The sequence below is a fragment of the Hyla sarda genome, chromosome 3 (genome assembly GCF_029499605.1).
Source record: "Hyla sarda isolate aHylSar1 chromosome 3, aHylSar1.hap1, whole genome shotgun sequence".
Lineage (NCBI taxonomy): Eukaryota > Metazoa > Chordata > Amphibia > Anura > Hylidae > Hyla > Hyla sarda.
Window position 1 is genome coordinate 84,082,684 of NC_079191.1, and position 25,772 is coordinate 84,108,455.

The 25,772-nt window shown below is 43.4% G+C and overlaps 1 protein-coding gene across 3 annotated transcripts in view; it reads right to left on the reverse strand.

Moving 5' to 3' along the window:
* Nucleotides 1-25,772, reverse strand: part of RASA2 (RAS p21 protein activator 2) — a 132,409-nt gene that overhangs the window by 45,667 nt on the left and 60,970 nt on the right. For 2 of the 3 annotated variants that reach the window (XM_056564469.1, XM_056564470.1), the window contains exons 2-11: nucleotides 25,552-25,620; nucleotides 22,728-22,811; nucleotides 22,158-22,230; nucleotides 21,755-21,831; nucleotides 12,290-12,391; nucleotides 9,850-10,006; nucleotides 6,931-7,079; nucleotides 6,315-6,429; nucleotides 5,098-5,172; nucleotides 2,738-2,861 (exon numbers count right to left, since the gene is read on the reverse strand). In XM_056564469.1, the coding sequence (XP_056420444.1) occupies nucleotides 2,738-2,861; nucleotides 5,098-5,172; nucleotides 6,315-6,429; nucleotides 6,931-7,079; nucleotides 9,850-10,006; nucleotides 12,290-12,391; nucleotides 21,755-21,831; nucleotides 22,158-22,230; nucleotides 22,728-22,811; nucleotides 25,552-25,574 (979 nt within the window). In that variant the 5' untranslated portion in view covers nucleotides 25,575-25,620. Of the gene's footprint in view, nucleotides 1-2,737; nucleotides 2,862-5,097; nucleotides 5,173-6,314; nucleotides 6,430-6,930; nucleotides 7,080-9,849; nucleotides 10,007-12,289; nucleotides 12,392-21,754; nucleotides 21,832-22,157; nucleotides 22,231-22,727; nucleotides 22,812-25,546; nucleotides 25,621-25,772 lie in introns of all 3 variants that reach the window. The other variant, XM_056564468.1, reaches the window with a different exon arrangement.

Genomic DNA, 25,772 nt, shown 5'->3' on the forward strand with positions numbered 1-25,772 from the left:
AGGTGAATGGGAACGAGGTGAGGCAGCCCTGGAAGGGGTTGGGCACAATGAAAGGCAATTTCTGGAGCCACGTCCGAAGTTCCTGGGTCCTCTAGATGGAAGGTGTCTCTTATGGCCGAAACCAATGAGTGCACCATGTCCGACATATCCATGCGGTCCTCTGAATCAGAGGCCGAATCGGAAACTTCATCCACAAGTTCTCCAGGTGAATGGGAACGTGTGAGGTGGCCCTGGAAGAGGGAGAGACTGACCTGGTACGCGGGTCTGGAGAACCAGAGCGGCGACCAAAGGAGCGTCCTCTAGGGGAGCGACGCTTGCTACCAGCTGGAGTAACAGGGCGATGCCTGTGAGGGGAGCGCCCGTACCTGCCAGGAGACACGGGGGATGAGTCAGATGAAACACCCCTATGACGCTGCAAGAGCGTCAGGATAGGGGAAGAGTGGTTCCCTCTGGAGAGCCGGTGTAGGGAGGCTCCCTCCAAGGTAGTCCCCACAGAACGGGAGCCCTTCACAGGGGGGTCTGGGGGAGCAGTGGTGTAGGTAGAACAAACGGGTTCAGCAGAACCATACATTTTAGCGTTACAGCCACTAAAGGTGTAATAAGTAACCTCCCGTAGCTGTTTAGAGGGAGGAACCGGTCTGGGCTCGGACATAAGTCTCACCCAGCAAGGGGATCACTGAATGGCCCTGAAAATCCCTCTGCGCGCACACAGCACCGATTTGTGGATAATTTGCGCACTCTGAGGAATCCCCACAGGCCACGGGTGGGCGGAGCAAAGTCCGTACAGGGCCTGGTCAAACTACATGCGGCCGATAATGGCACCCGCTCCCGGCCCAAAACGCATATGTGAATGACAGGTGAAGGGAGCGGGCAAACACACCGCAGGCAGCCTCCGCTGCAGAACAGGGAACTATGACAGGCGCGATATGCAGCCGAAGCTGTTCACATACAAAATAGTGAAAGTCGCAGCCACGGCTCGCAGGTGGGCGGGGCTTAAGACCGTGCAGAGCCCACGGCTGAGAACATGTGGCCGGGAGATAATGGCGCCCGCTCTCAGCCCTAAGCCCATATGCGGTCACATGTGCGAGCGCAATGGGAAGGGAGCGGGTGAAAACACAGTCGGCAGCTTTTACACGCTGCCGACGGGAACAGAGAGACAGGGGCGAGATGCGGCTGAGACTGAAGCCGGCACTCGCAAAGTGAAAGTCGGCAGCTGCGGCTGCTGAGGGAGGGAGCTGGCCAGTGCCTGAATACAGTTCTCACTACTGCAATAAGTGTCACACCACTGCATATGTCTCCCAACCTGAAACTAAGAGAGGGTTGCTAGTCCCTCTTGAATAAGCCCCCAGACCACCATGAAGGGGTTGCCCAGGTGAAAATAAAGAGTGGGCCAAAAACTAGGGGTCTCCAGAGATTGTAAGTCCACACCTAAAAGGGGGAAATACCTCAGTCTGAAGAACTTACCTCATGAAGTCTTCTCTATGAAGTCTTTAGCCAGCTTTAGTCATCTGCATCACGCCGGGCTACCATGTGCGAACGAGGCGAGCAGGGAGATAGGGGGACCCGGACCCATGAGGTACAATCCCAGGCGATGACCGTTGGCGAGAGGGGGTTAACAGCACATATACGCAATGTCTGTGCCCCCTCAATCGCAATGGGATAACAGTGAGCCGCAGTTCCTGAGTCCCCACCTGAAAACAGGAAAGAAAACGGAATAAAAAAAAACACATCCCTAAATCTAGGAAGATAATAAAACATAAGACCTGGTCTGGAGAGAACTCCAGACCATGTCCACCTCCTTAGACACTAAGCTAAAACTGATTAGCTCAGGTGCCTGTGGGCAGGTATATCCTGCTGGGAGAAGCTGACTTTTCTGTTGCCATAGTGTCAAGCCTCCTAGAGACAGCAGCATACACCCATGATCTGTGTCCCCCAATGGAGCCGATTGAGAAAGAGAATTTTGCTGCATGTATGTTAGGATTTTTCATGTTAAACGCAGATTAAAAACTTTGTGTGAACAGGGTCCAAAGTGTACTACAATATCTACAGTCTCTATGAGATGGTAAACTTGAAACAAGCATCCTAGAGGAAAAAAGAACAAAACTGCAAAACTAGGGAGAGCATTTAGGTGATGGGCAAAGTGATTGAGAGCAAGAGCACGCAAAACAGGGAGAGAGAGAAGGGCCAATATACAAACTGAATGTTACTGTGTAAAACCTCTTCATTCAGCTGCCTCCTCTGTTCTAATAGCTCAGCAGCAAGAAGCAGCTAAACAAGATAAAGCAGAGAATCTGAGCAACTGAACTGGATGAAATGTGCTCCAGAAACACTCCCACCCCCAACCTCTATAGCAGTGTTTCTCAACCATAGTGCCTCCAGCTGTTGCAAAACTACAACTTCCAGCATGCCTTCGGCTGTCTGGGCATGCTGGGATTTGTAGTTTTGCAACAGCTGGAGGCACACTGGTTGAGAAACGCTACTCTATAGCGACTTATAACGGAGCCCCCAAAGCAGTAGCACATGCAGGTTCTGAGTAGAGTTCCCAGTGCTAAGAAAACATCATTAACAATGAACAGAAAGAAGCTACAGACACTATCACTTTATGCGTACACATATATGCATATAAACATTATCTTCTCAACCGTGCAAAAAAATAAATAAATCTACCATTTTGTACTAAAACCATGTTTCATGTGTCAAGTAAGAAATATAACATGTCAATGGGAAGGATTCTTACTGGGGAAATGTCTAACAGCCATGTGTCGTAGTGAGGAGAACAGGTCACACATCACGGTGGGGCAGCTCATGCTGGAATTCACTATACATGAGAACACCTTGTCCACATAATGTCTTAGATTGTCCTGCGGAAAAAAATTACATTATATACATTTATCATGTGGGGAAAAAAAGGCTGCTTAAAAAAAAAAGGGGGTTTGACCCCTCAGAACTTAACCCCTTTTTGAAGCTCTGACCAACTTCTCAGAGCTGACACTTTTTCCTCCATTCTGGAGGTGTGGAGTGGCAGACTAACTTCAATGACATCAGTATATTCTAACGTGATCCCGACTCTTTTTTGTCGGGTTTTGCACCCAAATTGTGTGGCACGTTCCATGTGACACAATCTGCCACCAAAAAAAACAAACCCTTCCATTTTACAAGAAAAACCCAAAAAGGGGGCATGATCATGGGAGAAAGTGGGCGTGGTCCCAACAAAAGGGGCATGTCCTCGACCGTTTTGAAAAATCCTAACATTTATTAAAGGGGTACTCCTGTGGAAAACTTTTATTTTTATTTTTTTTAAATCAACTGGTGCCAGAAAGTTAAAACAGATTTGTAAATCACTTCTATTAAAAAAAAATCTTAATCCTTCCAGTACTTTTTAGGGGCTGTATACTAAAGAGAAATCCAAAAACTAAATGCATTTCCTCTGATGCGATGAACACAGTGCTCTCTGCTGACCTCTGCTGTCCATTTTAGGAACTGTCCAGAGCAGGAGAAAATCCCCATAGCAAACATATGCTGCTCTGGACAGTTCTTAAAATGGACAGCAGAGGTCAGCAGAGAGCACTGTGGTCATGACATCAGAGGAAATGCAATTCTTTTTTGGATTTCTCTTTAGTATACAGCCCCTAAGATTTTTTTTGAAATATTTAGAAGTGATTTACAAATTTAACTTTCTGGCACCAGTTGATTTAAAAAAAAATAAAAAATAAAAAAAAATTTCCACGGGAGTACCCCTTTAAGGTTTCCACAGACATGTGGTGGATTTGAGCTGAGGAAAACCTGACAGATCAGAACAGTTGTATAAAAAAAAAAATAATAATAAAAAGAAGCAAAACGTAGGGAAAAAGTGAAAAATTTTGGGAAACCTTAGTAAATACTTTGGAAAAATTCCTGTCGGAAATCAAAACCCACAAAGAAAGCTACACTCCACTCTTAGTAAATAAACCCCATCATGTCTAGTGAATGCTATACATTACATGGAGAGCTGTTTGTTTGTGTGTGGCCCCCATATACACATTAGACACTTGTCATATGTACATGGCAGGCTTTAGGCCCCCCAGCTGCCATGACAACCCATCAGCCCCCTACCTTAGTAGCACCTTAGATGTTGCAGTTTCTAATGCTTGCAGCATCAAAGGGGTTAAAAGGCAGGGTGTCAGTTTGTACAGCTGACACATTCTACAAACGATGCTGATACAACTTCTGAGCCTGCATCAACCATGTGAAGTGGGTTGATCAAAATTCTATACCAATTTTATTTTTATTTTAAAAAAATTAAAGGGGTAATTTGGGGAAAAATTGATAGTCCATTTTAAAGCAACACTCAGTTTAGCCTCACCATACTCATGCCCCTTAGTAACAAAACAAAATAAAAATTCTCTGGAGTGTCGCTTTATGCAGTCAATGGGGGTCCAGGAGTGAATGCCATGGCCCATTCTTTTATACAAAGAAAATAGGCAGCGCTGACACTGCAGCTCCGTTCCAATCACTTCACTTGGCTAAAACCAAGATGTGGTACTAAATACTTCCACTCTTACAAACCAGTCACTGTCCCTAAAGGCTACAGTGAGCCATGGTCCTTTTATTCTCCTGATCAGCAAGAGTCCAGGGGTTGGACCCCTATTGATCAAACACTTGTGGCTTATCCATTAAGTACATCAATGTTTTTTCCTCAGAGAAAAAAACCTTTAAATTCTTTTTTTGCTTCCACTAATATATTACTTCAAATGGGGAGGACATGATAAGCTTCAAATAGTGTTCATTAAGGAACAAACGCTTTCAGCAGCCATTCCTTGTATGTCATTTTATAACCAAACTACACATCGCCCTCTGCTGTCTGACATGATCCTTGCATTTGCTTAAAATGAAGCTTGGCTGCAGCTCAATGATTCCAATCAGAAATGTATCACAGTTTTCTCACCGGAAAAACCATGTTGGTTTTTACGAATTTCGACTCTTAGTCACTGTATTTTTTATGATTTTTATACATATAACTTCACGTTCGATTTTCTGAGCAGAATTAAACAATCCATTCAGTCAATGTGTGTTTTGTATTGTTCATTAGGTCAGAGAAAATGAAATCTGAACACATACCTTGTGATTGTCGACATTGTCACCTTCCCTCAGTCGGTTGGGATCTATCTCACAGGGTTTTGGAGATTCACATATCTACAACAGAGTAAAAGTAGAAAATATGAATATGACCTAGATTTATTTATTTATTTATTTATTTTTTAAAGTAAAATAAAGATTAAAAAACAAACAAAACTGTTGTTTTCTTCATACATAGTTGGTAAATTTGTCAACTGGTGACATGTCCAATGATACTGTATACAGCAACGCAAACCACGCATATGGTTGGTATATCACAGTTTTGCTAGAAGTTCAATAATCTAGTAGGAGGTGTTGCATCTAAATGTAACCCCTGTCTTGTTTGTACACTATGAAGGAACATTATAGAAAGTAGCGATTTCCAAGCAAAAGTGTCATGTTAGATGCTCAACAGATCACAACCCAAAGAGAATTTTAGATTAAACTATTGAATTCGCAGGGGATATTCATAGTTCTTTATACATGTGATAAACTATATTACAATCACCAAATGCCAAGAGTAGGGCTTAAAAAAAAACCATACAAAACAAGCATTCATGAGCAGAATCCCAGAGTTTTCGTGTGAGTCTTAAAAGGGGTTATTTAGGACTAGAAAAACAGAGTAAATTTATTCCAAAAATAGCACCAGCACTTAGGTTGTGGCTGGTATTGCATCTCAGTTCCATTGAAGGTAATGAAGCCCACTACACACACAACCTGAGGATAGGTATGGTGCCATTTGGAAAGAAATTAGCTCTGCAGATCCTGAAGCCAATTTTGGCTACTTCAACCGAATTGGGTGCTTTTCTGCCAACTTGGATGAAGAAAGAACAGGCTCTATGCTGGCACCTCTGGTATAGTGGAAGATAATCTGTAGCCGGGATCAGTAAAAACTAAGTTATTTGTAATAAAAATAAAACAATACAAAAAGATATCATGTTGAAGAGAACAACATGTGCCGAGGGCTTTGCTGCCCTTTTCATCATGTTCATCACCTGACAAAGAAGGCAGAAAAGCCCTAAAAAGATGAATATTATGACAGCTACAGATCATCTTCCGAATCACCGCTTTACCAGAAGCGCCAGCATACAGCCCATTGCTTCCTCATCTCCAAGTTGCTAAAGTGCACAGAGCTCGTGAGGAATGATAATAATCACAAAAGAAACAAAAACATGTCTAAAGATAACTATCTGAACAAAACAAACAAAACTCTATCTTACCTCATCTATAACGCTCTTTAAGGTTACTTTTAGATAATGGTTTCCAACAATCTTCATGGTCTCATCCATACAACGAGTGGCTAAAGAGTTCCCCCGGAAGATGGTGTTGGCTTCCCTGTAAAGCAAAGGTATTAAATTACGGATTCTCACAGAAGGTTTTACCAGACTGAACTTAAGGGGAGTACTCCTGGGAACTGAAATTTCTCCTATCCACAGGGTATGGGATAACGGTCTTCTCGTGGAGGGGGTTCAACCACTGGGACCTCCTGCAGTGTCCTTTATGGGGCCCCAGCTACTTAGTTACTTGGGCCCCCATCTTCCTGGACAAGAGAAAGATGGCTTGCTTAGCTAATCACTGGCTGCAGCAGGACATCGCTGCAGCCAGTAATTGGCTGGGCAGGCCATCCGTTACTCTTGTCCAAGAAGGTGGGGTACGGAGCAAGCTCAGGACTGGTAAGTAGCCAGGGCGCAGTAAAGGGGATAACGGAGTGTCTCAGCGGTTGGATGCTGTGTGAGCAGACACTTATCCCAAGTCCTGTGGATAAGGATAATTGTCTAATGTTCAGTTCTCTGGAGTACCCCTTTAATGTCCATGTACATATACATGAGCACGTACTGAGTGTTGTTCAGGTCGAGTTGCGCAATAGTTGTCACAAACGGAACTAATTTTTGATGGTGAAGAAGGAGCCGGACAAGAGCGAGGATAGCATCATTCTTGTCTCTGCAAATATCTCCCAAAATGAAGGCAGATGAGGCAGTGATGGGCTGAAAGAAAGACAAACCAGAATGAAATCTCAATAAATTGCCAATATATATCATCATCATTTACCAAACTACTGTTTTCTAGAATTATAGAAAAGGAAAACTTGTCATAGGACACAATGGTCTACAATGTGCCCGTTTTTTAATCATGCTATTCATTCAAACAACAGGCTAAGGAAGTTTTTTTTTTTTTAGGAAAGTTCTCCTTGCTTGTGCAAGTACGAGCTATAGAAGTCAATGCTTGGTCCCTAAAAGAGCCTTGAAACATAACTAAGGATTATGAGCCAAACCAGAATACTCTACAAAAGGAAGAGGAAAGTTTTCTTGCCCCTCGTCAGTACAGAGATGGGTGGTGTTCGGTTAAGTAAAAGGCCTTTGACATGTGTCTGAGGAGGAGCTGTCTCTTCAGGGAAATTGACAAGCTGGTGTAGGCCATGCAATGCCTTTTGGCAAAATAAAAAAGGCATGGTTCTTTCTATTGTCACCTGTTGGAGATAGCCTCCCTTTAACCCCTTCCCACAGAATGACTTATACAAATGTCATGTTATGCTGGTAGTTCGTGCATTATGACGTTTATATAAGTTATTCAGTTAACCCGTCGATGCGCAGTATCGCACTGGTTAACAGGCAGAAGTCCCGCTGTTACAAGCGGGAGACAAATTCTGCAAGCCACCCCAGGACCATCTGTGGATGGTCCTGGTCAGCAATCACTGCAACTGGTCCCTGTGGACCAATCACGGTGTCTCAGCTGACTGGGGGGTTAAAGTTCATTTCCCCCACTCTGCCCGCCCCTAGAAGTCTGGGCAGAGCAGGGGAAGATGAGAGCTGCGGTGGGGACATACTGCAGCGCCTTTGGCTGTCTGGGCAAGCTGAGAGTTGTAGTTTTGCAACATCTGGAGGGCCACAGTTTGGAGACCACTGTGCAGTGGTCTCCAATCTGTTCTCTTCCAGATGTTGCAAAACTACAACTCTCAGCATGCCCAGACAGTCCAGGATTGCTGGCCTTTCAGATGTTGCAAAACTACAACCCTCAGCAAGCACAGACAGCCAAAGGACATGCTGGAAGTTGTAGGAGTATGCCTCCAGCTGTTGCATAACTACTAAGTACTGCATGACCTGTCACTGCATGCTGGGAGTTGTAGTTTTGCAACAGCTGGAGGTTTGATCCCCCACCCATGTTAATGTACAGGGGTTTACAGTGAGTTTCTCGCTGCAAGTTTGAGATGCAGCAAATTTTCCGCTGCAGCTCAAACTCCCAGCAGTAAACTCGCTGTTTATCCCCGCACATGTGAATGTACCCTAAAAACACTACACTACTCTAACACATAATAAGGAGTAAAACACTACATATACACATACCCCTACACAGTTACCATCCCCCCCCCCCCCCCCCCACACACAATTAAAAAAGAAAAACATCTGGTTTGTACGGCACATTTTCCAAAACGGAGCCTTCAGCTGTTGCAAAACAACAACTCCCAGTATTGCCGAACAGCTATTGACTGTCCAGGCATGCTGGGAGTTTAGCAACAGCTGGAGGCACCCTGTTTGGGAATCACTGGCGTAGAATACCCCTATGCCCACCCCTATGAAAATGCCTAATTTTGGCCTCAAATGTCGTATTTCAAGGCAACAGTTTAGGGCCACATATGGGGTATTTCCGTACTCGGGAGAAATTGCCTAACAAATTTGGGGGGGCTTTTTCTGCTGCGTTCCGGGTCGGGAGTGCACAGAGATGATTAGCCTATGGCACGGCAGGCTGCTCTGGTGTCTCCTCCTCCTTTTTTAGCTCTGCACATGCTTTACAGGGAGAAGTATAGGAGCGAGACCTGCCGTGAAAGCCGCGCTGCCTGCAGATGAAAAATGCAATATGGCGGGTGGCCATAATGTTATTATAAAAAAATATGATTGATGACACAGCCGGCAGGCCATGTCAGGAGCGTGCTCCTAACTGACAGGCAGGAAGCTGCGCTGTGCTAGTCTCATGTCCCGACTGCAGCATGAGATTTTGGACTCATACCAGGCCAGTATGAGTCCGAAATCTATAAGAGACTTGCGGCCGGATCATGTAGGGAGTCCGCTAGAGGTGGGTTCCTCAAAACAGTAAAATAAACCTAGAAATAAAACATTTTTTTTTATAACATGCATTTATGAAGTTGTTAGCCATACATTACATCAAAAGTTCTTTTCATGATAGGTACTTTTTAAAGGAGAACTGTAGTGCAATATAACTTATCCCCTATCCTTTGGATAGGGGATAAGTTATATTGAACTACAGTTCTCCTTTAATGTGAACGTTCAATCCCTTGAAGAGTCCTAAAACATGACTAGGGATCAACATCCAAACCAGAATCTCCTACAGTAGACAGCACTAGGGAGAAAGCCTTTTCCTCACTTGTTACCCAGGGTGCATTGCATGGTCTATAAGACCCCTTATGCCAGCTTAATGGTCTCCCCAAGAAGACTGTCTACCTTCAAATAAAACAGTGAAACAAATAATTCTATGAACATTAAGGTCCTGATCAGGCTGGCGATTTTCCCCTTTTCATCTGAGGTTTGAATTGCTAACAGAATCCTCACTGACCAGAAAATGTAGGAGAATCCATCAGAATGTACATTACAAAAGCTGTCATGGTTCCATTATGAGCCAAAGCCATGATGCTATAGTACGACCAGAACCATATTCACACAGCTGTTGTGTAGCCATTACTGTCACAATTTTTTTTTTTAACAAAATCAGCAGTGTAAGTAATAAAGTATCATGTCTATCTACCTGAATGTCAGGCGATTTCACCATTAGGGTTTTTAGTGGGTTATAGAATTCTGAAGGCAGCACATAGTCTTCTGTATAACAGATGCTCAGCCTCAGGGACCCCAGATCATCATACTTTGAGGATTTGCTTCCATTGTCTTTAGGCTGGAGCAGATACCTGCAGAAGAAAAGCAAAAGTAGGAGGTCCAGGGCAAGACTGTATCCAAATTTGTCCTTGACTGTGTGAGGTGGCTCTTGTGATTTAAAAGTCTCATCTCTGTACCATACATATATTCCGTTTAGTCTTACAAAAAGGTATCCAGCTCTTTCAGTCTATGATTTACGCTGAGAAAAAATAATTAGTCATTTAAGAAATCATGGTAGAGAATCCATTGATACTTTAAGCCTTTAAAACAAAACAAAAACTCTTATCTCCGAGATCTAACTGAACATATTTGTTCAAATGGCTGGGTTCGGGCGGCTGTGGTTGTGAGGTCATACCACGTCCTCTTCATTTATGTCTATAGGAGGAGCGACCACAGCCTTTTCGACCCCTCCCATAGACTTGAATAGAGAGGGCGTGGCATGACCTCACTACCACCGCCGCCCGAATCCGGCCTACTGAAATTTAATGTTCATAACGCCAGGATGCAGGCCCAGAAATTGCAGATAGGGGATAAGATGTCTAGGGGCGGAGTACCCCTTTAAACTGTTGCACATAAATGGCTGAGTGATCAAACTAAAACCTGTCTCGGCTGCTAGAAAAGTGATCTGACATGCACACTTTAGCATGTGCACAGCATCTGATTGATCTATGAAATACCAATCCATTACAGAGAAAAAGATGGTTTCATTTAGGACGATCATAAGAGATGAAAAATATTAGAATTGGTTTGGTCATTACAAATGTCTTTGAATAGTCAACTCACATGGGTGGGTCTGACTGGTCAGGGATTGGGGTGAGATTCATAAAGATCTGTGCTGAGGAAAAGTTGGCCAGTTGCCCATAGCAACCAATCAGATCACTTCTTTATTTTTCAGAGGCCTTTTCAAAAATCAAAGAAATTATCTCATTGGTTGCTATGGGCAACTTTTCCTTTACGCAGGTTATGATTTATTTTTTTTTGTGGGTTGGTACGATTATAGCAATACCCATTTTATATAGCTTTCTATGTTCTTTTTCCTTTTGTGAGCAAAATTCTTTTTCTGACAATCATTTTCCAACAGCCATAACTTTATTTTTCGGCCGACGCCATTTTCTGGTCGACGCCATTTTTTTGGCCGACGCCATTTTTTTGGCCGACGCCACGCTTATTTTTTGCAGAATGAACTGTACTTTTTATTGGTATCTTTTTGTGCTACCTTTAAATCTTTTTTATTGCGCTATTTGTACCAAAATTGGCAAATTTTGCGTTTTATTTTTTTTTTTTTACGGCGTTCACCGTGGGGATAATTTACATTGTAGATTTATAGTACACGTCATTATGGACGTGGCAATACCTATTATATATATGATTCGTGTTTTTTGATCTTTTTTGGTGATAATACAGGGCTTTTATTGGGAAAGGGGCATTTTTTATTTATTTTTTTACACTTCATACTTTTATTGAAGAACTTTTTATAAAAATTTTTACAGGTTATACTATGCTGCAATACATTTCTACTGCAGCACAGTATGACCTGTTGAGCTGCACACATTACAGCCTGTGCGATCCAGTCATGATCTGACCTCCTGCTGCCACAGCAACCAACAGCAGCCCGCAATCGTGTTGCGGCACCGCCGTTGGAGAGCGCTCCCCCTGTCAACACCATAGATGCCATGATCAGTATAGATCATGGCATCTAAGGGGTTAATGCTGCCGGGACCGGCGCGATCGCGGATCCAGCAGCTGGCGCACGAACAAACAAACCTTGGCTTACCCTCCCCACTGCTCTCCTGATGCCTCAAGTATCCTGCTCCTGGCCTCATAGAGACATATGCCCCATTCGTGTGTCTCTATGGGAGAGCCGGAGATAGTGTTCGAGTATCTCCAGCTCTCCCATAGAGATGCATGGAGGGGACGTCTGTCACAGTTTCGTGCCATGGTCACCACGCTTCAATTCATGCAGAGAGCGAGGTTCCGGGTGGGAGATCGTGGTGGGTTCAAGTGCTCGAACCCCAGTAATCTGACAATTAGATTTGTTATAATGGATAACCTCTTTAAAAAGGGAAAAATAACCCGAATATAGTCACTAGCTGACTATGATCGGGTCAGTGTGGGTCAAAGGCGTGAATGGCATCAATGCTTGTCCCTGCACACATATGATTGCAGCAGATTTGAGAAATCTTACCTGTGCAACGGAGGAATAAAATCGTGACATTAACACAGTCTTATTTGGAAAGGTTATTGTGGGGAAAAAAATCTTAAAATTTGGTAGCTGGCAGTGACTGCTCGTGAAGTGTAAGATGGTGAATATTTACCATGCCTGGTGGAAGGAGTCGTTCCTCAGTACTCTCACAGGGATTCTTATCTCTCCAAGAAACACGTCCTGAGCAAGATTACCATTGTTCCACAAGTCAACTCTGGAAAAGTAATGGATACATTATAATAAAAGACAAAACCTCAAAGTTATGTTAGAAACTCACTAGGGTTCAATACATTGTTAGAAGCTCACACGTAGCGATCAGTCTATAAAGTATTCCCCTGCTTTAGTTCACTCTACAAGTCAAGGATATATTGAAGTAAGTAGCACACAGAAGGTGGTTAATTATTTGTTTGCATATGCTCATCCACTGGATACATATTATACATATGGACCCTAGACGTATTCCATTTCTAAACACATGAAAAATAGGGAATGTTCAGGCTGCGGCCCTTAAAATGAGCAATTGGGAAAAAATCTGTCCAATAAGTATAGAACTAATTCTGTCTGGTTTCTGCCACTAGAGGGGGCCTAGGAGTTTAATGCATACTGTCTATTATGGAGTTGCTGAGCTCTGGCAAGTAACAAGTTACACTAAGAAATATATCAGTGCAAATACTTAAAAGGGGTTGTGCGCTGCCCTACCTTTCAGAGCTTCCGTGTTTGCGGCCGCCGGGAGTGACGTCACGCCCGGCCCCCTCGTGACGTCACGCCCGCCATAGACTTTGGTAGAGGGGGCGGGCGTGACGTCACGAGGGGACGGGCATGACTTCACGCCCTGCAGCCGCGAACACGGAAGCCCGCACACATCGCTCGGAGTAATGAACTTCCGGACGCTGCGTGCGGAGCTCCGAAAGGCAGGGCAGCGCACAACCCCTTTAAATCTATCAAAATAAAAAATGTTGTTCAGGAACGAGGATACATATTAGACTGACTTTTCAATAATAAAAACAGTCGGGCAGACCATAGAAGTGGATCACTCATAGCACTGAACAGTATTATCAATCATAAGATTGCTATAAATAGTCCCCTACGGGGGCTTAAAAAATAGAATAAAAAATAAAGTAAACCCCTACCCCTTTAGTATCCCGTTGGCTGTGGTCTTTGGTCTGTATGCTTGTTTTATGTTGTCCTCCTTTTAAGTTTTCCCCTCTTTACCTGCTCACCCTGTTCCTTCTCTTTTCACTTCCCTGTTCCTTGATTTTTTCCTTGGTTTTGCCTTTAACATTTGCAATGTTTTATTTTATCATAGATCCCCTGACGAGGGTCATCTGGTACTCCCTGCCGGCCTTCACCATACATTATTCCCATTTTGTTTATTTACTTCCTCCGGGAATAGATGGTTTTGTAGTAAGTTTGTTTTAAAATTTGAAAATAAAGAATTGTTAAAAATAAATAATATTACCCATTTCTCCCATTTTATAAATAAAAAAAAATAAAAAATAAAAAAAAAAGGAAAACAATGAAAGAAAATGTATTTGGTATTTCTGCGTGCTAAAATGTCCAAACTATTAATATATAATGTTAAAAGGGGTATTCCAGGAAAAAAAAATGTTTTTATTTTTTATATCAACTGGCTCCAGGAAGTTAAACAGATTTCTAAATTGCTTCCATTAAAAAAATCTCAATCCTTCCATTAGTTATTAGCTGCTGAAGTTGAGTTGTTCTTTTCTGTCTGACAACAGTGCTCTCTGCTGACCCCACAGTCTCAGGAACCATCCAGAGTAGGAGCAAATCCCCATAGCAAACCTCTAATGGTTCAGACAGTTCCTGAGACAAGAAGAGGTGTCAGCAGAGAGCACTGTTATCAGACAGAAAAGAACCACTCAACTTCAGCAGCTGACAGCTACTAGAAGGATAATGATTTTTTAATAGAAGTAATTTACAAACCTGTTTACATTTCTGGTGCCAGTTAGATAGATAGATAGATAGATAGATAGATCTAATCTCTATCTAAAGTTTGTACCTGGAATACCCCTTTAATGATCCTGTATGGTAAATGACAAACCTAAAAAAAAAAATTAAAAAAATGTATATATATCTCACATATACGAAGTGGTAGCAACAGGGTCGTACAACGACATTTTGGAGGGCAGGGGCTCAAGTCGGAAAAAGGGGCAATTCTGGTATCAACAGGGACGTACAACGACATTTTGGAGGGCAGGGGCTCAAGTCGGAAAAAGGGGCAATTCTAATTAAAAAACGTTTGTAAAGCCTGTTTACGTTGTTTTTATTTTTGGTATTATATCGTGCTTCATTCTTGCTCCATCACAGTGTGTCTTCCTGCATGGAGGCTCCATGCCTATGGTTTGCAACTTAATAAGCCCTCATACAAAAGGTGTATGGCAAAAAATAAGAAAGTTATAGGGGTCCGAATAGAACTATTTTATGTATTTATACTTATTTTCTTACTGTATTACTTATACAGTACAATATACAATATTTTAACTTCACTTATAAATAGTACAATATTTTAACTTTTAGTAACACACATGTAAAGATGGCTATCATTCTAATTGCACTGACCCACAGAATAAAAATGTCAGTTCTACCATAAAGTACACATTAAGGAAATTCAACCCCATTACCCCTATGCAACCCCCCCCCCCCCCCTTCCCCATGCAAAATTGTGTTTTCAATCATCCCCGGAAATAATTTTATTGATGCGCCAAACATTTTATGGTAAAATGAATGTGGTCATTACGAACTACACTTTGTTGCACAAAATAATAAAATAGTTCTGCCTCTTAAAGGCACAGAGGTAAACTAAAAATGCAAAAACTAAAGCTGGTTGTATCCTTAGGTTTTAGTGAAGCAATATATATATATATATACACACAAGATATTAATATTTCTCTACAGGCAAACGGTCAGCACGGCGTTCTCTTTATTACCTATATATGCTGGTACAAAGCAGAGCTCTCTATAAATAGGAAATGATATGCAAAATAAAATCCCAGCATAGAGAATAAACTGATGAGGAAATCGTGCACTGCAAGGTGCTGCTAATAAAGCAAAGCAATCTCCTTCAAGGATCGGGTTCGGTGTAAATCAGCATGTAAAACAAAGGCTGCATGTGACAAGCACCCACGCATCCCTCAGAAAAGAAGTTGCTCAATAGAAGAAGTGGGGCCTGTCAAGCACCGGTGATCAGATTACAAAGCAGCTTCTACACAGACAACTGACTGGCAATAATATTCAGTCAAAACAGTCTTCTCCTTTATCTGCTGGGTATTCAAATACTGTAACAAACAGGAACACAGAATTTGGAGGATAGTGTGATGATATGTATCTGAAGCTGTGCTTGGCAAGAAGACAATGAAATACTGAATGGCAAAGATATACACTTTAAACACATGCATTATCTGTACTAGATCGTTTAAAGGGGAACTCCAGGATAGGACTAATAGGCTCTCTGCTGTAGTTCTTAAAGGGGTACTCCGGTGCGCCAGCGTTCTATACATTTTGTTCAGAGCGCTCAGAGCCGGAGGCCGTAATCGTGAAGTCATTGCCGCGCCCTCTAGCAAGGTCACGCCACGCCCCCCTCCATTCATGTCTATGGGAGGGGGAGTGTCGTCAGACATGCCCCCTCCCATAGACGTGAATGGAGGGGCATGGCGTAACGCAGTGGTCCCCAAACTGTGGCCCTCCAGATGTTGCAAAACTACAATTCCCAGCATGCCTGGACAGCCGTTGGCTGTCCAGGCATGCTGGGAGTTGTAGTTTTGCAACATCTGGAGGGCCACAGTTTGGGGACCACTGGCGTAACGTCAAAAGAGGCCTTTGCCGTGACGTCACGGCCACTGCTACAGGAACCCGGCGTTTGTTTAGAACCTGGGGTGCTGGGGACCCCACCACCAGACATCTTATGCCCTAACCTTTGGATAGGAGATAAGATGTCTAGCAGCGGAGTACCCCTTTAAAGGGGTCATATTGGAAGTGCAGTTTAATCTGCAGGCGTCATGTAATAGAACTGGAGGAGCTGAAAAGGTTGATTTATAGTTTTGTGGATTAAATTAGAGGATAACTTGTCATTTATTTATGAAAGTCTCTGCTCATGTAGATAAGTACTTAGTGATCTGTATAAGTATGCATGTAAAGAGCTGTCAATCACTGAGCAGGGCTGCCCACTTGACTATTTTGTCCAGAAAAAGCAGAGATTTACATGAATAAATGACAAGTTATCCTGGAACATTTCCCAGAAAACTAACTATATCAGTCTTGTCAGCTCCATAACATAATGCATACAGATTGGACTGTACGTGCAAGGAGACAGGTTCATTGGTACAGTGTGTTTGCCCAGAGATAAATGTTAACATTAAAAAGTTCTTGGGGTAGCAGTAAGACATAAATAGGAAAAAACAAACACGTGTGTTCACCAGCCGCTGATCCCACAATGATGCTGGTCCTGATGTACTCCATGCCAACACATAGTTAGTGCCCGCTCCGCCAATTACTGGCTGATGAAGATCACCGAGTAGACACTTCCTATGTGTCAGTATGGCGATGCTCTGAGTAGTATGAACACATAAATGTAAACATTTTTCTCCTATAGTTAAAGGTGCACTCCACCCTTAGACATCTTATCCCTGTGATTTCCCCGCTGCATTGAGGGGGCTTGACCATGACGTCACAAGTGGGGTGTGACCATGACGTCATGAGCCTCCACCTCGCATCGCCAGTCATCTGGCACGCAGCGAACTTCGCTCTGTGCATCGAATGTCTGGGGTGCTGCAGCCAAGATTGCAGGGTTCCCCATTGACGGGACCCCCGCGATAAGACATATTATCCCCTATCCTTTGGTTAGGGGATAAAATGTCTAGGGGCGGAGTAGGGCTGGGCGGTATACCTGTTCATACCGGATAACAACATTTTTGTCCTGCACGATATGAATTTTTCCCCATACCGCAACGCCAGTTTGGCCCCTCCCCCTCGGGAATTAATGAATTATCAGCCCAGCGCTGCACTGAACTAATCATATGTCCCCCGTGAGCGCTGTTCTGACCCCCCCCCCACAATTATCAGCCCAGCGCTGCGCTGTCCCCATCGGGTTAAATACTCACATATCACCCGCAAGCGCTGCCCTCCTTGTCCTCCCGTTTGTTGCGGGCCGCCGGCACTGACACTCTATAGCTGTATTCCTATGCCCAGGCTGCAAAAAGTAAACTAAATAAACTTTAACTCACCTTACCCGTCGGTCTGGACTTGCTTCCTAGGGAATGGAACGTCGTAGAGCCATTGGCCTATCACTGGCCTATCCAGTTTCTTACATGACAGTGGGCTTAGCCTATCACTGGCCAAGGCGGAACATCGCTGCGGCCGGTGATAGGCCAATGGCTCTACGACGTTCACGTCACCAGGAAGAGCGTAAGGCAGACGTAGGAACATGCGTTAAAGTTTATTTTTGTTTACCTTTTGCAGCCCGGACATAGGGATACAGCTATAGAGTGTCAGCGCCGGCGGCCACAACAAACAAGAGGACAAGGAGGGCAGCGCTTGCGGGTGACGTGAGTAGTACCCCCATGGGGACAGCGCAGTGTTGGCTAATAATTTTTTTGGGGGGGGGGGGAGAAAAATACTGTTATATACCGTGGAACCACCATAAGTTACAAAAATACCGTGATACACATTTTTTCATACCGCCCAGCCCTAGGGGCGGAGTACTCCTTTAAGCTGCATTTACATGTGTCCTGTCAGCCAATATGCTAGAAGTGACCTCCAAAACATACTAATGTGGCCACAGATAATTTATCATGTCTCTTTGGAATACGTTTGTCAGAGACGCATGGGAATATTTAGGTGCTGACTACTTTTATACGTTTTTTATTGAAAAGTATAAATACATATATATCCTACAGTATATGTTTTCTTTAGAAGGCAGTCTACACCAGACGCATCTAACTTTACAAGCAAATTTGCTTTTTGGTTGGGCAGTATCAAAAAAATAAATAAATTTAATTAATTAATTACTAAAAGTAATAGGAATTGTTTAAGCCACACAGCTGCCTTTAGTCTACTTTTATTTTGTAGGTTAAATAAGGTTTTAAATATGCTACACAAACAAAATAAAAAAAAATTTAAATCATTGTCAATTAGGGTAGAGGCACACACAAAAACTGCAGACACATGCTGCTTACCATCCCATGACTTGACTGTAACAGGGACCAAGAGATTGAAGGTAAAAATACGGAATTTAGTTGAGGAAATTGGACGTCTCAATATCACAATCTGATGATGTTAAGATATGTTAACACAAAGGTGCTTGGTGTATGTAGAAATTTTGAAGTGCTTAAAGGGAATTCCACTACTTTAAAACCTAACTCCTGTCCACAGGAAGATTGCAGGGGGTGTGACCTCTGACACACAACTCTATGCATAGAGAGACTGGGCCCAGTTCTGAAGATCTCCGGGGGTCTTAGTTGAAATCACTGTGATCAGGCTTTTTTTTCCCCTATTGTGCGGGTAGGGCATCATTTTTAAAGCAGTCGAGAACCCCTATAGTTGTAAAATAGTCTAGTGAATTATCCAACAAAGCTCCTAAAAAGTGGTGGGGATCTGACTGCTGGCTTTACCATCTAGTAAAGATTAGCCCTATCCACAGAATAGGGACTAACTATCTGATGGTGAGAGGGTCCCAACTGCTGGGGCACTGAGCAATGTTTAGAATGAAGGGGCAGGTCTTGCATGTGTACCGCCTCTCCATTCTATCGCTACAGGGGCTGCCGGAGATAGCCAAATGCAGCCTTCGGCTGTCTCTACAAAATAGGGTTAAAATGGAGCAGCAGGTCATTCACCAATCCCATTTTAAATTGTATATCCAGTCTATACACCATTAGCATAAGGTCAAACGTGCCAAGTTTTGCTGCGTATTTTCTGCTGCCTATTTTCTTATCCATTGAAGTCATGGGTAGAAAAATCAGCTTCAGTAAATACACAGCAAAATCCCCAAATGCTTGTTACTAGCAATGCACTGGAACCGATAGCAGCATCAGTGCCGATACTGCACATTTGCACAAGTTCTTGTACCAGTGCAAGTGTCCCACATACATATAAAATGTAACTTTTTGCATACCTACTTGTGACCCATACATCATGTGATTTTAGTAAACAATATTCCGTAGCCACCCCATCTCATATTATAAGTGGCATATTATAAATATTAAAAAAATAAAATAACACTCCCCAGAGGGAAAGAAAAGCTTCAAGTTACTTTCAACAACTCATTATCTATGTACTGCTCAAAATAATAAAGGGAACACTTAACCAACACAATGTAACTCCAAGTCAATAACACTTCTGTGAAATCACACTGTCCACTCAGGAAGTAACACTGATTGACAAGCAATTTCACATGCTGTTGTGCAAATGGAACAGACAACAGGTGAAAATTATAGGCAATTAGCAAGACACCACCACAGACCACTTCTCAGTTCCTATGCTTCCTGGCTGATGTTTTGGTCACTTTTGTATGCTGGTGGTGCGTTCACTCTAGTGGTAGCATGAGACGGAGTCTACAACCCACACAAGTGGCTCAGGTAGTGCAGCTCATCGAGGTTGACACATCAATGTGAGCTGTGGCAAGAAGGTTTGCTGTGTCTGTCAACGCAGTGTCCAGAGCATAGAGGAGCTACCAGGAGACAGGCCAGTACATCAGGAGACGTGGAGGCGGCCGTAGGAGGGCAACAACCCAGCAGCAGGACCGCTACCTCACCCTTTGTGCAAGAAGGAGCAGGAGGAGCACTGCCAGAGCCCTGCAAAATGACCTCCAGCAGGCCACAAATGTGCATGTGTCCACTCAAACGGTCAGAAACAGACTCCATGAGGGTGATATGAGGACCCGACGTTCACAGGTGGGGGTTGTGCTTACAGCCCAACACAGTGCAGGACGTTTGGCATTTGCGAGAGAACACCAATATTGGCAAATTCTCCACTGGTGCCCTGTGCTCTTCACAGATGAAAGCAGGTTCACACTGAGCACATGTGACAGAGTCTGGAGACGCCATTGAGAACGTTCTGCTGCCTGCAACATCCTCCAGCATGACAAGTTTGGCGGTGGGTCAGTAATGGTGTGGGGTGGCATTTCTCCATGTGCTTGCCTGACCGAGAGGAGATCCTCAGACCCCTTGTGAGAGCATATGCTGGTGTGGTTGGCCCTGGGTTCCTCCTAATGCAAGACAATGCTAGACCTCATGTGTCTGGAGTAGGGATCGACCGACTATCGGTTTGTCCGATATTGTCCGCCGATAATCACGATTTTGGGCATTATCGGTATCGGCAATTACCTTGCCGAAAAGCAGATAATGCCCCCCCCCCCCACCGTACCGTGACCTCCCCGGCCCCATTGCCTCCCCCATCCCCGGTTTTATAATTACCTGTTCCCGGGGCCCACGCTACTTCTGGCTCCGGCTGCGTCCTGCGTTATGCTGTGCGCATTGACGAGTGACGTGCGCGACGTGACATCACCGTCAGTGCGCACAGTGACAGCTCAGGAGGACGCCACCGGAACCAGATGTAGAGTGGACCCCGGGAACAGGTAATTATAAAACCGGGGATGGGGGAGGCAATGGGGCCTGGGCGGTGCGGTGGGGGGTGCGACACGGCGCGGCGGTAGGGGGTGCGGTGCGCTGTGGGGGGAGCGGTGGCGGTGATAGGACTCAGGACCCCAGGACAGGCAGGGGGAGAGAAGCGGGTGGCCTATGGCACCGCAAAAGTCACTGCAGTGCATTGATTTAAAGCGCCCGCTTTAAATCAATGATCTGCAGCGGTGTTGCGGGGGGATAAATAGCCGACAACTTATACTGGAATATCGGTATAAGTTATCGGCCATCGGCCCTAACCTCCACCGATTATCGGCCCTAAAAAACAGATATCGGTCGATCACTAGTCTGGAGTGTGTAAGCAGTTCCTGCAAGAGGAAGGCATTGATGCTATGGACTGGCCCGCCCATTCCCCAGACCTGAATCCGATTGAGCACATCTGGGACATCATGTCTCGCTCCATCCACCAACGCCACGTTTCACCACAAACTGTCCAGGAGTTGGCAGATGCTTTAGTCCAGGTCTGGGAGGACATCCGCCACCTCATCAGGAGCATGCCCAGGCATTGTAGGGAGGACATATGGGCACGTGGAGGCCACACACACTACTGAGCCTCATTTTGACTTGTTTTAAGGACATTAAATAAAGTTGGATCAGCCTGTAGTGCGGTTTTCCACTTTTATTTTGAGTGTGACTCCATATCCAGTCCTCAATGGGTTGATAAATTTGATTTCCATTGATAATTTTTGTGTGATTTTGTTGTCAGCACATTCAACTATGTAAAGACGAAAGTATTTCATATGATTAGTTTATTCATTCAGATCTAGGACATGTTATCTTAGTGTTCCCTTTATTTTTTTGGAGCAGTGTAAAAAGTCTGTTAAAAAACACAGACAAAGCCTATAAGAAATGACAGTGCCGGGCTGACACAAAAAGATTTCTAAGCACAATTTATTGTAAGAGAAAAGAGAATGTGGACTACAAACCTTACTTCAAGTTTCTCAATATCTTCTTCCTCCACTTGAAACTGAGACTTCTTAGTGTAGCTGCTTGACCTTGTTACCTACAAATAACGTTCTGTTATATTAGTACACACAGGACATCTACAAAATCAGAGTTCTCAGGAACAGGACACTGGTCGCATGGTGCTGCATATACCAAGAGGAAAAAGAGGAAGAGAAAAAGGAGATGAAGGGGATGAGACTGAAAGCATTGATGCTACCAAATACAGGCTGACCTTTATAGGTCACAAATAAATATTCTTCAAATATACCAAGAAAAAGTTATCTTCACTTATGTAGGATACCGGTTACAAGCAACAAGTCAAATACTATCAAGAAAGGGACTCTTATAAAAACCAAAGGTAAAACATATACCATCTTCATTCACCTCAAAGTAGAACTTCTCATTAAATTGTGGATTACTCGTTTTCTTCTTCACTTTGGTTTTCTTTTGGTCATTTCTGAAGCAAAACACAAGGTGTAAACATAACTAAAAAAAAAAAAATATGTAAAAAAAAAAAATCTAGGGCAGTACAATTTATATTTCCTCACATAATCTAATTACCCTATCTCAAACACACACACAAAGCCAAATAATCTATATAAGACACATTTATATATGTTAAGTGGTAAAACATTCTTCCTATTCCAGACAGAAACATTGCCTGCATTTTTTAACCCCACTACTTATAATGGGTCTTGCCAGGTTCCATTTTTGATATCTTGTTTGACGGTATACAATCAAAAAGCTATAAAAACCTAAAAGAAAAGTGTCTTATCCTGTTCAAAAGTGACCTGATAATCCAGTTGACATACCATACTTACAATACTATGGATATTTTATATTAATCTGCAAATAAATACCTCTGGAAATGTAGCAATACCCTTTTAGTGTACTGATAATAGCATACATATACACAAAACAAAAAGGACAACTTGTAGACGGAAAAGGATTTACCTTGATGGGCCAACAAGAGACACTGAAGCATATGGATCGCAGCTTTGCCCGTTTACTAGAGGTAGCCCCTCACATTCTACAATACTAAAAAGAAGGAGGGGGAAAAAAAAAAAGTTAATTTTGCTTAGGCATTAAAGAAAAACTGCCAGCAGATTCACCCACACTAAACCCAAAATCACAGGGTTATAGTGCGGCTGAATCTTAGTAAAATGCTGTATTACTCTGTGGACCCCTTGTAGACTTTGAGCCTGCGTTGCAAATATGCTCACTTGCGCAACTGAGGTGGGAGCCTGCTCTATGAGCTTCCCTGCCTTTGTCCTCTCTGCTGCCATATGTCCTTTCACCTTTAAATATGTACGGTATATGCTCTTCAGAGTGGTCACATGGGCATAGGCTCTCAAGTCATAAGGGTGTGACTGCTCTGAAGAGGAAGCTCAAACAAAAGACCCAAAGTGAAGGGTGGATAAAACCCACGTTATATTTATAACCCAACTCTGTCTGAGGACAGAGTACATCAATCCACTTTTGGTCCCTTACTGCAGATATCTTAAAACATACTTTTATTGCGTACACTATAATTATGAACAAAAACTAAAATTACTGTTTCGTCACAGGTGTTCCACCCTCAGAGGTTATGGGGCAAAGTGCTCTGAAAAGGATATACATAGAGCTGGGCGGGCAGAGGAAACAGAGGCAGGGAAGCTTAAAGAGCTGACTCCCACCTCCATTGCACAAAAGGAACATATTTGCATTTTAGCAACAGAGGCTCTAAATCTACAATGGGAAAACTTCCAGACTGTCAAATATGACTCCACCAATTTGGTCTTTATGTGGCCAGAAATAAGCCTCTGCACAGTATAAAAGACACATGAAATACCACCTAGAGTTTGAGAAAGAAAAATAAACAAACATCTAAAAGGAATTTCAGACAGACTGATACAATTCTTTGGTCTGATGAAACCAACATTGAACTTTAAAGCCACATTTCTAAACTTTTACCTGGAGGAAACAAGACACTGCTTATCACCTGTACAATAGCATCTCTGCAGTGAAGCATGGTAGTGGCTACATATGGGGGTATTCATAAACAGCAAGAAAATGGACACTTATTAGGGTTGAGAGAAAGCTGAATGGAGCAAAGTACAGGGCCTCTCAAAAATGAAAGAAACCATCTGAATGTTTGCTATGGGCAACTTTTCCTCTACACAAGTTTTGATAAATCTCCCCCTAAGCACAAGGCAAAGACAAGACAAGAGTGGCTTAGGGAAAACTGTGGTAATCTTCTTGAGTGGGCCAGGCAAAGGGGCACTCAAGGGGCATTTAAACATTTTATCAGGTGTAAGTTTGGACATTCCCATACACGTTAGAGAGTCAACCAGCCTCTCCTAGAACAAAAGGAAGTTGAAATCCAACTCTCCTGATCCTTCTCTCTACAGTCATCATCCAGATAGAAAACCATTGGAGTCAGACAACTACTTTCTAATGTGTATGGAGACACAAAACATGTTAAAAGTTTTGATCCATCGGGGTCTGAGTGCTAAAATTCCCAACAATAGCTAGAATGAACATGAAGTGCTTGCTCAGCTTAGTGATTGTTCTCCCCACTATCTCCTCACTGCAGGAGTGGGTCCAAGGACAGTTTTCTGCAGTAAAAAGACAGTAGGAAGAACAAGCAGTTCCTCCCATTTGTTCTAGTTAACGGTAGGGTTTTCAGCACTCGGACCCTGACCGATCAAAATTTTGACATGTCTCTATGATATGACTAAAGTTATATTTAAATTACAGTACCCTTTTCAGACTTATCATGCTCTTCGTTTAAAGCTTTCTGAATGACAGCAATTGATAAACTGAATGTACTAATCTTGCTCTCAAAAAATAATGTAATAACTGATGGTACAACAGATGGAGGCTCTGAATGCCAGCGTGAACAGACCGTAGAAATATTAGAGCATCTGTCTTATATTGGATCACATCTGAAATAAAGCATAACTGCACTGCTCCAAGAGGTGCCAAAAGGGACATTACGGGCTCTCTATAAAGACAACAAGATCATGGCTCCTAAAACTAGATCATGTGATCCTTTCAGGTTCTGTTGTGTGGCTTAAAAGGAACTTAAAAGAAAGTTACCAAAGGTGCCAAATTGTAATAACACACACAACCTGCGGTCAGGTGCCATCTATTGCTGGCTATTCCCTTTAAAAAGGAGTACTCCACTGCCCCAGCGTTCAGAACATTCTGTTCCGAACCATGGGTGTGGGATGCGGGGTTCGTGATGCCACGACCCTTGTGACATAATTCCATGCCCCCTCAATGCAAGTCTATTGGAGGGGGCGTGGCACGATGTCACAAGGAGCATAGTCGTGACATCACGACCCCCAAAGCCCACGTTCGGAACAAAATGTTCTGAGCGCTTGGTCAGTGGAGTACCCCTTTAAGGGTGTATGTATAAAGCCCCTGCAGCCCCTTCTGTAGACCTTTTACCACTCGCAAGTTACAAATGATCAGGGACTATCGAATGGTTAGTCAAAGCTAGAAAAGCAATTTAGTGAGATTCTGTCACAGTGTAACATGGAACTTTGCCGTTTGTGTAAGGTTTATAAAGCCGGTGAATAGATGGCATTCTTCAGCCCTGGCAGACGGGTAGAAGAGGTTAACAGTAATTTGTATTTATTCAAAGCCTCTGTACAGCCGCCTACGCTTCCTCTCTGTGCGAGTTACGGAAAAAAAAGGAAGTGTCCTGGTGGCTTTTCAGAGCTTGTCATACTGACCACCGTGCATTGCTCACTGCACATGGACTAAATCCTCCCAGATATACTTACTGTACCATAAGCTGCTGCACAGATCCATTGTCAGTAATCAGCTCATTTAGCTTCAGCTCCAGGTGGACTTTTCCCTGTGAGACAGAACAATTATATGTTAGCTACTGAAAGGCAGAGAACCCCGACATCGCACAGCTCATGAGTCACATTGAAAGGACACATGATGGCAAAAACATTACAGAGAGGGGGGGAGGAGGATAATGCATTAATGTGAACAGATTTAGGT